We start from the raw sequence: 12,408 nt of genomic DNA, 5'->3' as shown, positions 1-12,408 counted from the left end.
GAATCTGATGGATAAAAACTACCCTGACAATTTTTAGGAAGTGATGAAAACTTCCTCGTAAGACGGGGAATCTGAATCCACTATGAGACAAATAGTCCATAGCATATTTCCTTAATAATAACCCTACAGTAAAAACCACCATGCCAAGTAAAAAATTTGAAATGCACAATTTTTTTATTTTATTTTTTTTTAGGCCTTGCACCTGATTAGCTTTGGTTAAATTGACATGATGTTTGAGAGTTCTAATTAATTTATGATAAAAAAAATAAGTCTTATTTTTAAGCATGCTAACAATCTATTTTAAACCCCATGAATTTTGAGTCACTGGCACAGATCATTTTTCCCTTCCTAAAAAAAAATTAAGTTATCATTTACTAAAAACCTACGACACACCAGGCACTTTACATACATGATCAAAATCTTTGTAGTAATCTTGTAAGAAAAATATATTTATCTGCATTTTATCCTCAGGAAGTCAGAAGCCCATAGAGCACCCAGACAGGTGAGTCCCAGTACTAGGATCTGAGACAAATTCTGGCTGTAAGTAAATCTTGATACAGAGATTCTGACAGGATGGCAAATTCCCTAAAACAAACAAAAAAAAAAAACACGAGATTTCTGTTACTGAAGAGAATGGGTAGCACTTGTGAATGCTACGTGAGCAGAAAACAGGCTCAGAATCCTGAACTACATCACCCTGTCCTCTGTTAGGATCTATGTCTTCACTGCTTCACTAAAAAACAAAAAAACTCTCATTCTCTCCTCTCTCCCCTCCCCACCCTCCTGTACAACACCCCACACCCACACCCCCAGCTTCACTTTGACTTTGTGGGTGGTATTTCTATGGTGGAAACCTCCAGTTGTATAACGGTTGGGACATGGAGGCTTATGACTAATTAAATATTCTAGCTGGTTTAATTTCCCCAAAATTCAACTACAATGTATGAAGTTTTTTATGGTATGAGATAATCTTCAACATCATTCCAGGCCTCACATTCAATAATATAAACAGATATTCTCACTACTGGATTCTTCCTTCTCCCCTCTAAATTGTTGTTCTTGTTTTCGTTTTTAATCTTTGAGGAAAAAAATATGCTACAAAGCAATTTTTTGACTTGATCGATGCTACAGTCAAAATTAACACCACTCTCCTGATCCTAAGTCAATATATTTAGCCACTTATTGTTTTTAATCTCTTTCTAGACTAGATGAATGAAACCAAAACATAATTACCAATGAAGAGTGAAGCAAAGAAGAAACCACTTTCTGCTGATTTCTTTGTCCAATCTTGTTATGTAAAAGTCCCTTAACACAAGATGAAATTCTAAGGCCTTCTATAAAATTGCCTCTTAAAGAACTAACTACTAGCTCTGAATGCTATGGAGTGTTATAAAGTGGCAACATAAAGCACAACTATTTCCAATGTGTCAAAGACCCATTTGTCTTGCAAATCAATTTAATCTGTGCCTTACTTGACAGTTAGGACTATACTAATGTAAATGGCATAAGCCTGACAAGATGATGGAAGAACAACCTGATTTATCAAGGAGGGTCCTCTTCTAGGCCAAGGAATTACCCAAGAATGGGCAGGTTTACAGATCTGGATTCTTATCCTGCCCAATTATAATAATTAATTACTGTTTAACAAGAACAGGAAGAGGAACAATTCTCTTTTCATGTGGTTTAAAAAAATCAAGGGAAACTTTTCACCATGCTGACATTATTGCTGACATTCTTGTGGTGAGTGGTATTTCTTAAAGGAAAATTTACATAATAAAATATATAAAAGCACTTTAGATAAAATTATCAAAACTTCATCCTACCTGAAGACAGTCAGTGGAGAAAGCCACTCCATGAGTTATTCCACTTCCTTTATAGATTAAGTGGCTTTGGAAAAGCTCAGCCAGTTATGCACAAGCCCATTTCCTCTTTCCCTTAAGCATACAATTCAATGACATTTCCCAGCCTCCCCCAAGTTAGGTGTGGTGATGACTGACTCCTGGCCAGGAGAATGTGAACAGAAATAAAGTGTTCTTCTATGTCCAAGCCTGGGCACATAAAAAACTTCCCACATGTGAGCCTCCCTATTCCCCCCACACTGACTTATGGAAGCTGAGCACAGCTGTGTGTCGAAGATGGAAGAAAACAAGACAGAAGGAATTAGGGTTCTCGAATCAAGTGTTTGGAGGAAAACAGCCCATGGATCAGGGCAACCAATCAGCAAGAGAGAACTTCTATTGTGTTTGAGTCATGCATTTAAGTGGGTTATGACAGCAACTAACATCATATTAATTAAACAAAATACACTGGGCAACCCTAAATCAAGGTTAGGCTGATCTGGAACCTAATTTTCTAAAATGAGCAACTCAGGTAAGAATAGGACATAGTGGAGGGAATTTCTAGCTATGTACCGTCACAGTAACACCTTCTTTGGCCACAATAAAGCAATCTACTCCGGTATGCAGTAAAACTTTTGCTAAGGAGCTGAGGGTTGAGGAAGATACTTTGAACCTCTGATCCTTCATTTCCATAGTTAAATATTACCTGGTATAAATCACCAAACATTTGTGAGGCTCTTCCACACTTTCTTTGCCAAAGGTATCATAATTTACGTTAAAATACAACATGAAACTGAACTCTGAATTTACTGTAACACTTCTGTTGAAGTCATTTCAGAGGATATTAAGCGATACAGTGGACAGAGTCCAAACTGAGTTTCATTAGCTGTGTGTTTGTTCTTAATAGAGATCTAACATCAAGACGACCTTGGCACTCCCCTATGGAAGCTGTATGTGTTCTCCTCCTGGATCACGAGAATAATAAAACGTACAGTGTTTCCCTCCTGTGCCCCATCCAGACACAAACTGAATGCAACATTCATGTCCGTTGTTGGCATTCTTCCTCCTCCTTTTTTTTTCCTGATCTTGCTTTGACTTCCTCAGGTATCTTCACTGCAAATTACCTTCACTGTAGAGTAGTTTAAGAGATATGGTACATATAAATTCTATCAATTAAGGAAGGAAATTAACACTCATTAACTGCCATGTGAGTTGTATTTTAACTGACGGCCAGTTGTAAGCCCAGGGACTCATGAAGCACATGTAGCTCACATGTCTCTTCATGTTGGGAGCGGCGAGAACTATTTTTCAAGTCGCGCACATAACTCACGCACAGAAAACAATTAAAAAATAAAAAAAATTTATTAAATTAGAAAGGATCATTTTGTTTTTGAAGTTTTTATTCTATTTCAGTAATAAAACATCGTGGCCACAAGGAAAAAATTTTTTTTCTAGTCTGGCTGGCAGTCAATGTGTTAAACAGCTACTACATGCTAGGTACTTTCACATACTTAAGTCCATTTAATTTTTGCAACAATCAGGTATATACCATGATTTTCCATTTTACAAATGAGAAAGCATGGAATTTTTAAAAAGAAAGAAAGAAAAGAAAACTCACTCAAGACCACACACCAAAGTAAATGACAACAAGATTCAAGTCCAGGACATCTAACCCCAAAACTCACTCTTTCCATTTCAAAAAAGCTACATTTGACCTATGACATATTGACATCCTTTATACAATGGAGGGATAAAAAAAGAATTACCACTCAATCTTGATTTCCTTTAAATATTCATTTTAGCAAATCAATAGTTCTCCAAATTTCCATCCTCTGACTTATACCTCATCATCACATTTTCACAAAACCAAAACCTACACTATCCCTTCTTACATCAGAGAGGCAGTCAGCTGCAACTTGGAGAACTTAGGAAATAGGCCCAGCAGGGAAGGAGGCCTAGACCAAATTAATCAGATTTATCTCTGCCTCCCTCAGGAAATCATTTCTTTCTATAAAGTTTTAGTTCCCACAAGAATTATTTCAGAGTTTATTTCACCAAATCTTAAGATTTCCAAAACCCCATCTTAAAAGACATGACATTTGTAAGTTCAGTGAAACAGGCATATATCAAAGAACATGAAACACACGTAGTCATCTTGAATTTTTAAGTGGTGTAACAGAATACCCTACAACGATATAAAATGGTAAAATGGTCTGGGCGCGGTGGCTCACACCTGTAATCCTAGCACTCTGGGAGGCCGAGGCGAGCGGATTGCTCGAGGTTAGGAGTTCAAAACCAGCCTGAGCAAGAGTGAGACCCCGTCTCTACTATAAATAGAAAGAAATTAATTGGCCAACTAATATATATAGAAGAAAATCAGCCAGGCATGGTGGCGCATGCCTGCAGTCCCAGCTACTCGGGAGGATGAGGCAGGAGGATCACTTCAGCCCAGGAGTTTGAGGTTGCTGTGAGCTAGGCTGACGCCACGGCACTCACTCTAGCCTGGGCAACAAAGTGAGACTCTGTCTCAAAAAAAAAAAACAAATAAAAAATAAATAAAATGATAAAATGGCTCTATGCAAGATCATAAAATCATTTTTAATACTATTCTTTCCCACTTAAAGAACCAGGTGATAATCATGGACAATTTGTAGTGTTGTATTATTATAACTACTCTTTTAAGCAATTATCTATAATACTTAGGATTCTTAAAAGTATAAAGTAGCTAATTAACATCATCAATTCTCAGCAGCAGGTTTTTTTTTTTTTTTGGAGACAGAGTCTCGCTTTGTTGCCCAGGCTAGAGTGAGTGCTGTGGCGTCAGCCTAGCTCATAGCAACCTCAATCTCCTGGGCTCAAGCAATCCTCCTGCCTCAGCCTCCCGAGTAGCTGGGACTACAGGCATGTGCCACCATGCCTGGCTAATTTTTTCTATATACATTAGTTGGCCAATTAATTTCTTTCTATTTATAGTAGAGACGGGGTCTTGCTCTTGCTCAGGCTGGTTTTGAACTCCTGACCTCAAGCAATCCACCCGCCTCGGCCTCCCAGAGTGCTAGGATTACAGGCGTGAGCCACCGCGCCTGGCCCCTCAGCAGCAGTTTTTAACATTAAGTTGAACCATAGTTGATGACTGAAAATACAAAAAGATTAATATTCTTGGGTTGGCATGAGTTTTTAAGACTAATCATAAACCATCCTAAAATTAGATGATTAATGGTTATTGTTATAACTTAGTAAGAAATAGTTTTTGATGAGAAAAATCCCACTCAAAAATATTTTCTTATTTGAAAGAGAATTTCAATATCAAACACTTTCATCAAAACTCTATTTCTATAGGTGACATTAAGATAACACCATCAAAGCGAGGTTCTTTTGATCGCAAAGGTCAAAACATTTCTCCTTCCTCTGAACACCGGCTGTGCTATAGTAGAGTCCTTCACATCCACTGCTCGCGTCTCAGTCAGGAGCTGCATAATGGAAGATCTCGTTATTTTAAGCCTTACCTTCAGATAGGATCCATAATATTTGGTTACATATGGACTGTCGCACTGACTCAGCACTGTGATTTCTTGTTGAATGTCCTCTATCTCATCTTCGGCTTCTTCCAGATCAATGATTTTTATGGCAACCACTTTCTGAGTCCGATTGTCAATGCCTTTGAACACCTCACCAAAAGAGCCCTTTCCAATTTTCTCTAGTTTCGTAAAAAGCTCTTCTGGATCTGCTTTTAGGTTCTGCAAGAGAGAAGGAAAAGAAGGGAAACTTTACTACCTCATGATGCATGCCATGACTGCTTTTGTGATTTAAAACGTTACAGGCGACAGTCTTTCACAGGGACTGATCTGATTTCCATGTCTGTGGTTACTGATGGTAACCACAGTTCTTCAGGTTTAGGAAATAAGATTCCTAGGTGTCACCTACAAGTGTGCATCAGACTATTAAATGCAGCAAGTGTTTAAGAAGAACAATTACCCAGCTAGATTAGAAAAACTGAAAAGGCTCCAGGTTTTGGATAATGAGTAGATAAAAGTTTAAACACTTATTTGAATAAGTTAGGATTATGTGGATTTATTGAAAAATCCACTCTTGTCTAAGCAAAATTTCTACTCTTCTTCCCAGCCTATCCCCCAAATTTCCTAATTTCAGACGGGTCCTTACTGAAACATAGGTTAACTAGCTATATCCTATAATAACAAAAAAAGTATATCCTAACTATGTATCTTTATTAATAGCTATTGCCTTCACCTAAACAATAACAATCTTACCAGATCCCAGAAAACAAAAAGCAACTTGTATTCTCTTATGTAAATGCTGTACCCTTGAAATAGTTTCTAACACAGCTCTTAACGACCCACCTGATTGTTGCAAATGCATACAATACAGAGTATTCATCTCCAAGCAGTGCAGCTGTCGGAACTCAAGCTCCCATCCCAACAGCTATGCTGTCCAGACATGTGTGAACAGCTGAACTCCTAACAGGGGCAGTAACCTGTCCTCCCCAGGGGCTGTTTATCACAGAAATTAAGGACAACAATGACACTTAGCAAGCCAAGCTGGGGGGGGCTGCACATCTCACCACAAGTCACTGCCCGGCAAAGTGCCAGCAGTGCCCCACAACAAGCACTAGCCTGGAACCCCACCGAGTTCGAGGGGACTCTGAAAGCCACCAACACTACATACATCCTCCCGCAGAAACAGGACAGATGAGGGAGAGGATGCCGGGCCAACCCTCAAAGGTCTACCAATCCTTCAAAGAAGCTGAAATCCTAGGGAAAAGGAACACTAGGGGGCAAGGAGGAGGAAGAATGAAAGGAAGGTAAAGAAAGAGGACAAGGAGAAGGAAGAATAAGAGACTCGGCAGGAAGCGGCGCCCACAGGGCAGGGAGCATCAGGAGCCGGCCAGCTTCCCAGGTGAGATACTTGCTTCCCAGGTGAGACACGTGTGTCCCAAGCCACTGCTTCCCAAGGGAACTACTGAAAGCCAGTCGGCCCATGTCTAATTCAGAGGCCTTGCTGTGCTACAGCGTGTCCACCGTGGAAGTGGCACCTGGCAGGGACACAGGAACCAGCAGTCACAGGTGACTTCCTTCACACACAGAGGCAGAGCCCCTGCCCCATTTTCAAGACTGCACATGGAACAAGGAAGAAGTTCACAAGACCCCCCAACCATCTTAGTAAAAACAAACAAAATAAGGTCTGTGTGCTGGACGTTATGTACATAACGTGTCCTGGGGTCACCACGCCCGGGGATTACAAGGTCTATACTTATAGCCACGATTCTCCCCTGGCTCATAAAAGGCTAAACAAACGACTACTTTTTAAAAATGAAACTAACTATTCAACTTCATTTCCACTTGAAGCACTGCACTAAACATATCAGGCTGGGTGATTAATAGAGATGCATTTAATTTCTTTTTTTTTCTGAGCAGCTGCTGAACTACTTTCTGTCATGGAACTGTTTCAAATGTCTTTTAAGACACAGTCAGCGAGCCTCCATGCTTTAAAAAATGCAGTCCAAGACCGGGGGTTTACCAAGATAGTCAATGACCAGCAGTCAGAGCCCAGGATAATTTGCTTAAGTGAGGACTGTTTTTAAAGCTGGTGAGTAGCCCTACAATATCCTCTTACCATTTTCAAACTTGTGAAGTGCCCCAGTGGAGCACCCTTCAAAGTCATTTTGGGGAATGTCCCCAAAGAATGCCAAAGAATCCTGAGTGGGAGCCTCGTGTCTGACTCAACCTGCACACGCCCTGACCTGCGTCTCCACCCTGCTCTCCCACACCGACTGCCAGGAGTCAAGGCTTTCAGGGAAGAAAAGATTTCCTTTTTCAAGAATAATGCGATGTACTCCATCCTCGGCTGTTTCCATGCCCTTCCCCTTACCTCTTTCCCTCCAGGACGAGACGGGGTGGCCCTCCTTCTCTTCAAGGCCAGTCCCAAAAGTGGGGCTTTGGAATCCATCCTCTCCTCCAGGATATGGCTTCATCAGTAACCCCCTTCCCGCTCCCTCTTCATCCCCCCTCCTGCTGGCTTTCTGCCCTTGGCGACTGGCTCAGGTTCCTCCCATTTAAAACAAACAGCAGCAGCAGCCCGCCTGACCGTCTCTCACACTCTCTCCTTGCTCCCAAGTTCCCTGAAAGTCATCTGGACCTGCCCAGTCCCGTCCCCAGGGCTGCAGCCCTGCTCCGCTCTGGCTCCGGTCGCCAGTGCCGCAGTGACGTGCGTGCGTGCATCGCCAACCACGCCTCCTCCTCCTAACTTTCCAGTCCCTTGGCATCTGCAGCCCGCTCTCCACTGTCTTCTTCCAGAGTCCCCTAGCTCCTGAGAATCTTCACACACAGACCACACCTTGGCCAGCCCTTACTCCAGGGCATCCCCCCACGGTTCCGTCCCTAGTCCTTCGCCCCAGGGGTGCCAGCCGGTTTCAGGCTTTGGGGCCCTGTGTCCCACACCTGGCCAGATCACAGGGGACACTCTCACAGTCACATAAGGTAGGGTGGGGGAAATAATCCACAATTTTACGATACCCCAACTGATTCCGGTGATGAATCACCTTTAGGAAAACAGTTTTAAGGGATCGCATATGTGACTACTTTCAAACTAGCTCCAGCCCTGCCTTTTGAGTTTGAACTCCAAGGATGGTTACTTGCTAGGTGTCTCCTCTTTCTACCCAGACACCCAAAGCTCAACATATACACACGGAATTCGTCACTTCTCTGGCTGAACTGGACTGTCCTCCCATAATCTCCATCTGTCCTGCACTGTCTCCTTTGCTAGACTGTAGGCTGAGGCAGTCCAGGGACGTGTGCCTGGGCACACGAGTGGCATGGTCACTAAACATCCTGAGTGATAAGAAAGCCCCAGGCTCACCCGGCACAAGCAGAGTCCAGGTCAGACTCTGCAAAGGCTCATGTCTCTGAGCTCTGCAAAGGGTCTCATGTCTCTGAGCTCAGAGACATGAGACCCTAGAAGCAGGAAGAGCCTGATTTCCAGAAGACAGTTGACTACCACTAGCTCCCAGGAGCAGCGGCACTCAAACCTCCTGGAAGGCTTGGTAGAGACCTCGGGTTACCCGGCCCCACCCCAAGTTTCTGATTTAGTCAGTCTGGTGTGGGCCCAAGACTGGTCCAAGGACCACACCTGAAGAGTCACTGCTGAGGAGAACAGGGACAGGGGCCAGGCACCAAAGCACGGATCAGGTCAACAGATCAACCCCCACCCCCCATTAACTACCTCACCCATACTAAGAAAACAGTGGCATTTCCTTTTTGAGAATTAATTTTAAAAGACCTGACAAGAATGTATCCAAACCCTTATAATGTTGTTGAGAACCATGTGGGAGATTGTTACAAAAATAACCACCGATGAATCCTGGCTCTTTGGGTCCACACCCCTGTGAGTGTGGCCCTGGCACTCCTCCCAGCAAGAGGCAGCGTCGGCTGCCCGGGCCTCGAGTCTGCGCGCTGGCCTTGTTCTACTTCGACCATTACGATGTGGCAGATGGCTGCTGCCGGCCGCTAAGCTGAGGCCCCGAGAGGGCCCACGGAGCTCACTTCTCAGAACCGTGGAACCACGAGGCAGGAAAGACCAGGAACGAAAGACCGTGTGGTTAGAGAGGCGCATCAAGCCACTTCCCGGAGCCCAGTTGAGGTCGCCTCAGGCCATCCAGCCTCTACTAGGCCACTAGCTGACTGCAGAGAGCCCAGAAAAGCCCAGCAGAACTACGCAGTCAATCCACAGAATTGCAAGGAATAGAGTCCGCTGTCTTAGCCACTGGTTTTGGCTGGTTACTCAACAGACAACTGACACAAAAACTGATGCCAGAACCTGGTGCTGCCCCAACAAAGGCCCTGACAGCGTGTGCCCGGCTCGACGTCTGAACTGCTATGGACCACCCACAGCCGGGTGCCTCGTGTCCCCCTCCTCGAATAGGAATTTATATCGCATGTTGCAGTCACCCTCTCCCTGTGTGCCACTGTTTGTTGAGATGATGCTCCCTGAATTGAGAGAAGCCACAGCCAGGGAGCTGGCAGCCCGTCGCCATCCATCCGCCCCAGGGCAGGCAGGGGACTCAGACTCTGCGTCTGATGCTGTGCCAGGAGGGCCGAGGGAGACGGGAGGGAGGAGTGTGCCTTGCACGTGTGTGAAGCCGCAGGACTGGAAGGCAAGCTGGTAGACTGTCATGACAATGGCTCTAGTAAGTAACCAATCCCGTGTCTCCATACCCATGTGACTTTGCCCACTGCTCCCATCAACAGGCAGAGCCTATTTCCCCACACCTTGAATCTGGGCTCGCCTTGCGATTTCCCGTGACAGGGTACCATTTCCAACGTTAAGCCTTAAGGGGCCCTGCAGCTTTCACCCTGCCCTCTTGGAACGCCTCCATCAGCACAAGAAGAGGCCTGCTAGAGAGGCCACATGGAGAAGAACCAAGACACGCTTAGCTAAACTCCCCGGCCGAATGCCAGACCCAGAGGGAGAGGCCCAGCTGCCCTAGCCGTCCCTGCTGAGCCCAGCCCCAGCCACTCTCCAGCTAACCACAACCACATGAATGAGCTTCAGCCAGATGCGCAGGAAAACCCCTCAGTCACCCCCAAGAACTGTGAGAAATATTAAATCATTCTTGTTTCAGGTCACCAAGTACCGGAGTGATTTCTTGCACAACAATGGATAATAGAATTCAATACAGATCACTGGAGGAGAGAAGTGTCCACTGGGGTCGGAGTAGATGTTCTATCCCCTGGAGGCGAATGCTGTATTTTAATAAATTGCCTGTTTTCCTTTTGCCTGGGCTCAGGTGGCTTGGAAAACAGCTGTTTCCACTCTTTCTTCTACTATCTTCCCAAAAGACCTTTCCAGGAGTCTGCCACCTGTCCACTGAGTGGTCCTTGCTTATCTTGCATCTGCTCTAGTGTCCTGTGTCTTTCAGAGGAAGAACTTCTGGGTCAGCAGGTAAACCTGGCCAAAAACTGCCCTTGGCAAGAGGGGAGCCATCTGCTAAGATAGGACACCAGGGCGAAAACAAAGCAGAAAGCAGGGCTCCCGGTGCAGGCAGCCTCGCCCTTCGGCAATTCTTGCATAAATTCATTGCCATACAGTATCATCCCATGGCCAGAAGAAACTCAACGCCAAAGATGACCTATTTCAAACAAGAACCTCAAGATTCAGCTGCCAGAATGTGTTCTCTGAGGAAAGTAGATCTCCTTAGCAGAAAAGTGTCATTTTGCCAACCTTTCTAGAAAGGTTTATGCTGCACTAAGCACGGTCATGGCCTCAGACTAGAAAGGCCTGCCAGCTCCTCCCCCACCCATCCACCTCCACTGCAAGAAGGCTGAGCCTGCAGTCAAGGACCAGGCACAAGTCAGCATGCTCAGGGGCTCAGCCTTTTCTGAAGCTGGGGGGGGGGGGGGTCGGGACACATGGATGTCACCCGCCCCCAACATTCCCCTCCAAGAAGTCAACTCCCCTACAGCAACAACACTGGGGGTGGGATCGGCGTTAGGTGTCACCTGCACTCAGCAGCCCGCACCTCAGGCCCCAGACCCAGCACTCAAAAAACCAACTAGATGCCCATTCCCACAGTGCAGTGGGATCACCCCAAGGAGTGGCAACAGAGGGGGGGTATGACCACCACTCCTGTGCTCACTGGCCAGGGCCCCCCTAAAGTAGCTTCACACCCACACACCTTTGGCTTCCAGCTCTGAGGGAAGGGCTCAGGGGACAAAGAGATAGCAGTAATAAATAACGCCATCTATCTAGATTAAATGCTACTGAGAGTGAGGAACTAGCACCCACCAGTCGAGGTGTCGGGCACATCCCCTGTAGTGCCTGCCAACAGAAGGCACTCGAATACTGATTCTCTACTCACAACTTTCTGACTCCCTCAAAACCTTCAACACCGTTTTTAGAAACAGCCCAACTTCCCATTTGGGGGTACCTCGGGTTAAATAAAAACTTTAGGGAAATGATACTTGATTTTCCGACTTCTGGTGGCTTTCTTTTCTTTTTCAACACCCTTCTCATCATGACACCACCAGATCATCTGTCTCTTTAAGTTACAGTCAGCTAAATTCTGAGCCATCCTTATACTTTGTCTTATTTATTTACCTACAAGATTTAGGAAAACCAAGGCATGTATTATATTAACTCAATAATATTAAGGTCAGGATCTTTAATAACTGATCAAAATAAACAAACGATGCATTTCCCCAAATCAAAAAGCCCAGGCACAAGTCTGGGCTCTGAAAATACTCCTAAGCCACTCCCTCAATATACCCATGGAAACACCCACCTGGGCTCCAGGATCATAGGAAGAGCTGAAAAATCCAAGGGGAAAGTGCCCCAGGTGAAACTGGAATCATGAATTTTACAGAAATTTCTCACTGAGTATCACATGAAAGAATCCTCTTTCTGTGCAACCAGTTACCCAAAAGCCTGGGATCTCCTAGAAGCCCAGGGCTACTGGAAATCAGCAAAGATGTGTAGAGCACAAGTACCTGTTATGCCACCACACAGTATAATAAGGACAGGTCACCAATGGCCACTGGTCTGCAGCACTGGACGCAAA

The 12,408-nt window shown here is 44.8% G+C and overlaps 1 protein-coding gene across 2 annotated transcripts in view; it reads right to left on the bottom strand.

Annotated features, from left to right (window-relative positions):
- STK24 (serine/threonine kinase 24) overlaps positions 1–12,408 on the bottom strand; it is a 109,608-nt gene that overhangs the window by 56,232 nt on the left and 40,968 nt on the right. The window contains exons 1-2 of one of the 2 annotated variants that reach the window (XM_020290264.2): positions 7,725–8,828; positions 5,345–5,575 (exon numbers count right to left, since the gene is read on the bottom strand). In XM_020290264.2, the coding sequence (XP_020145853.2) occupies positions 5,345–5,575; positions 7,725–7,802 (309 nt within the window). In that variant the 5' untranslated portion in view covers positions 7,803–8,828. Of the gene's footprint in view, positions 1–5,344; positions 5,576–7,724; positions 8,829–12,408 lie in introns of those variants that run through there. The other variant, XM_020290263.2, reaches the window with a different exon arrangement.

Source organism: Microcebus murinus, chromosome 13 (genome assembly GCF_040939455.1).
Source record: "Microcebus murinus isolate Inina chromosome 13, M.murinus_Inina_mat1.0, whole genome shotgun sequence".
In the NCBI taxonomy this organism is placed as follows: domain Eukaryota; kingdom Metazoa; phylum Chordata; class Mammalia; order Primates; family Cheirogaleidae; genus Microcebus; species Microcebus murinus.
Note: the sequence above shows the minus strand (reverse complement) of the source record. Positions and strands in the feature narration are given on the sequence as shown.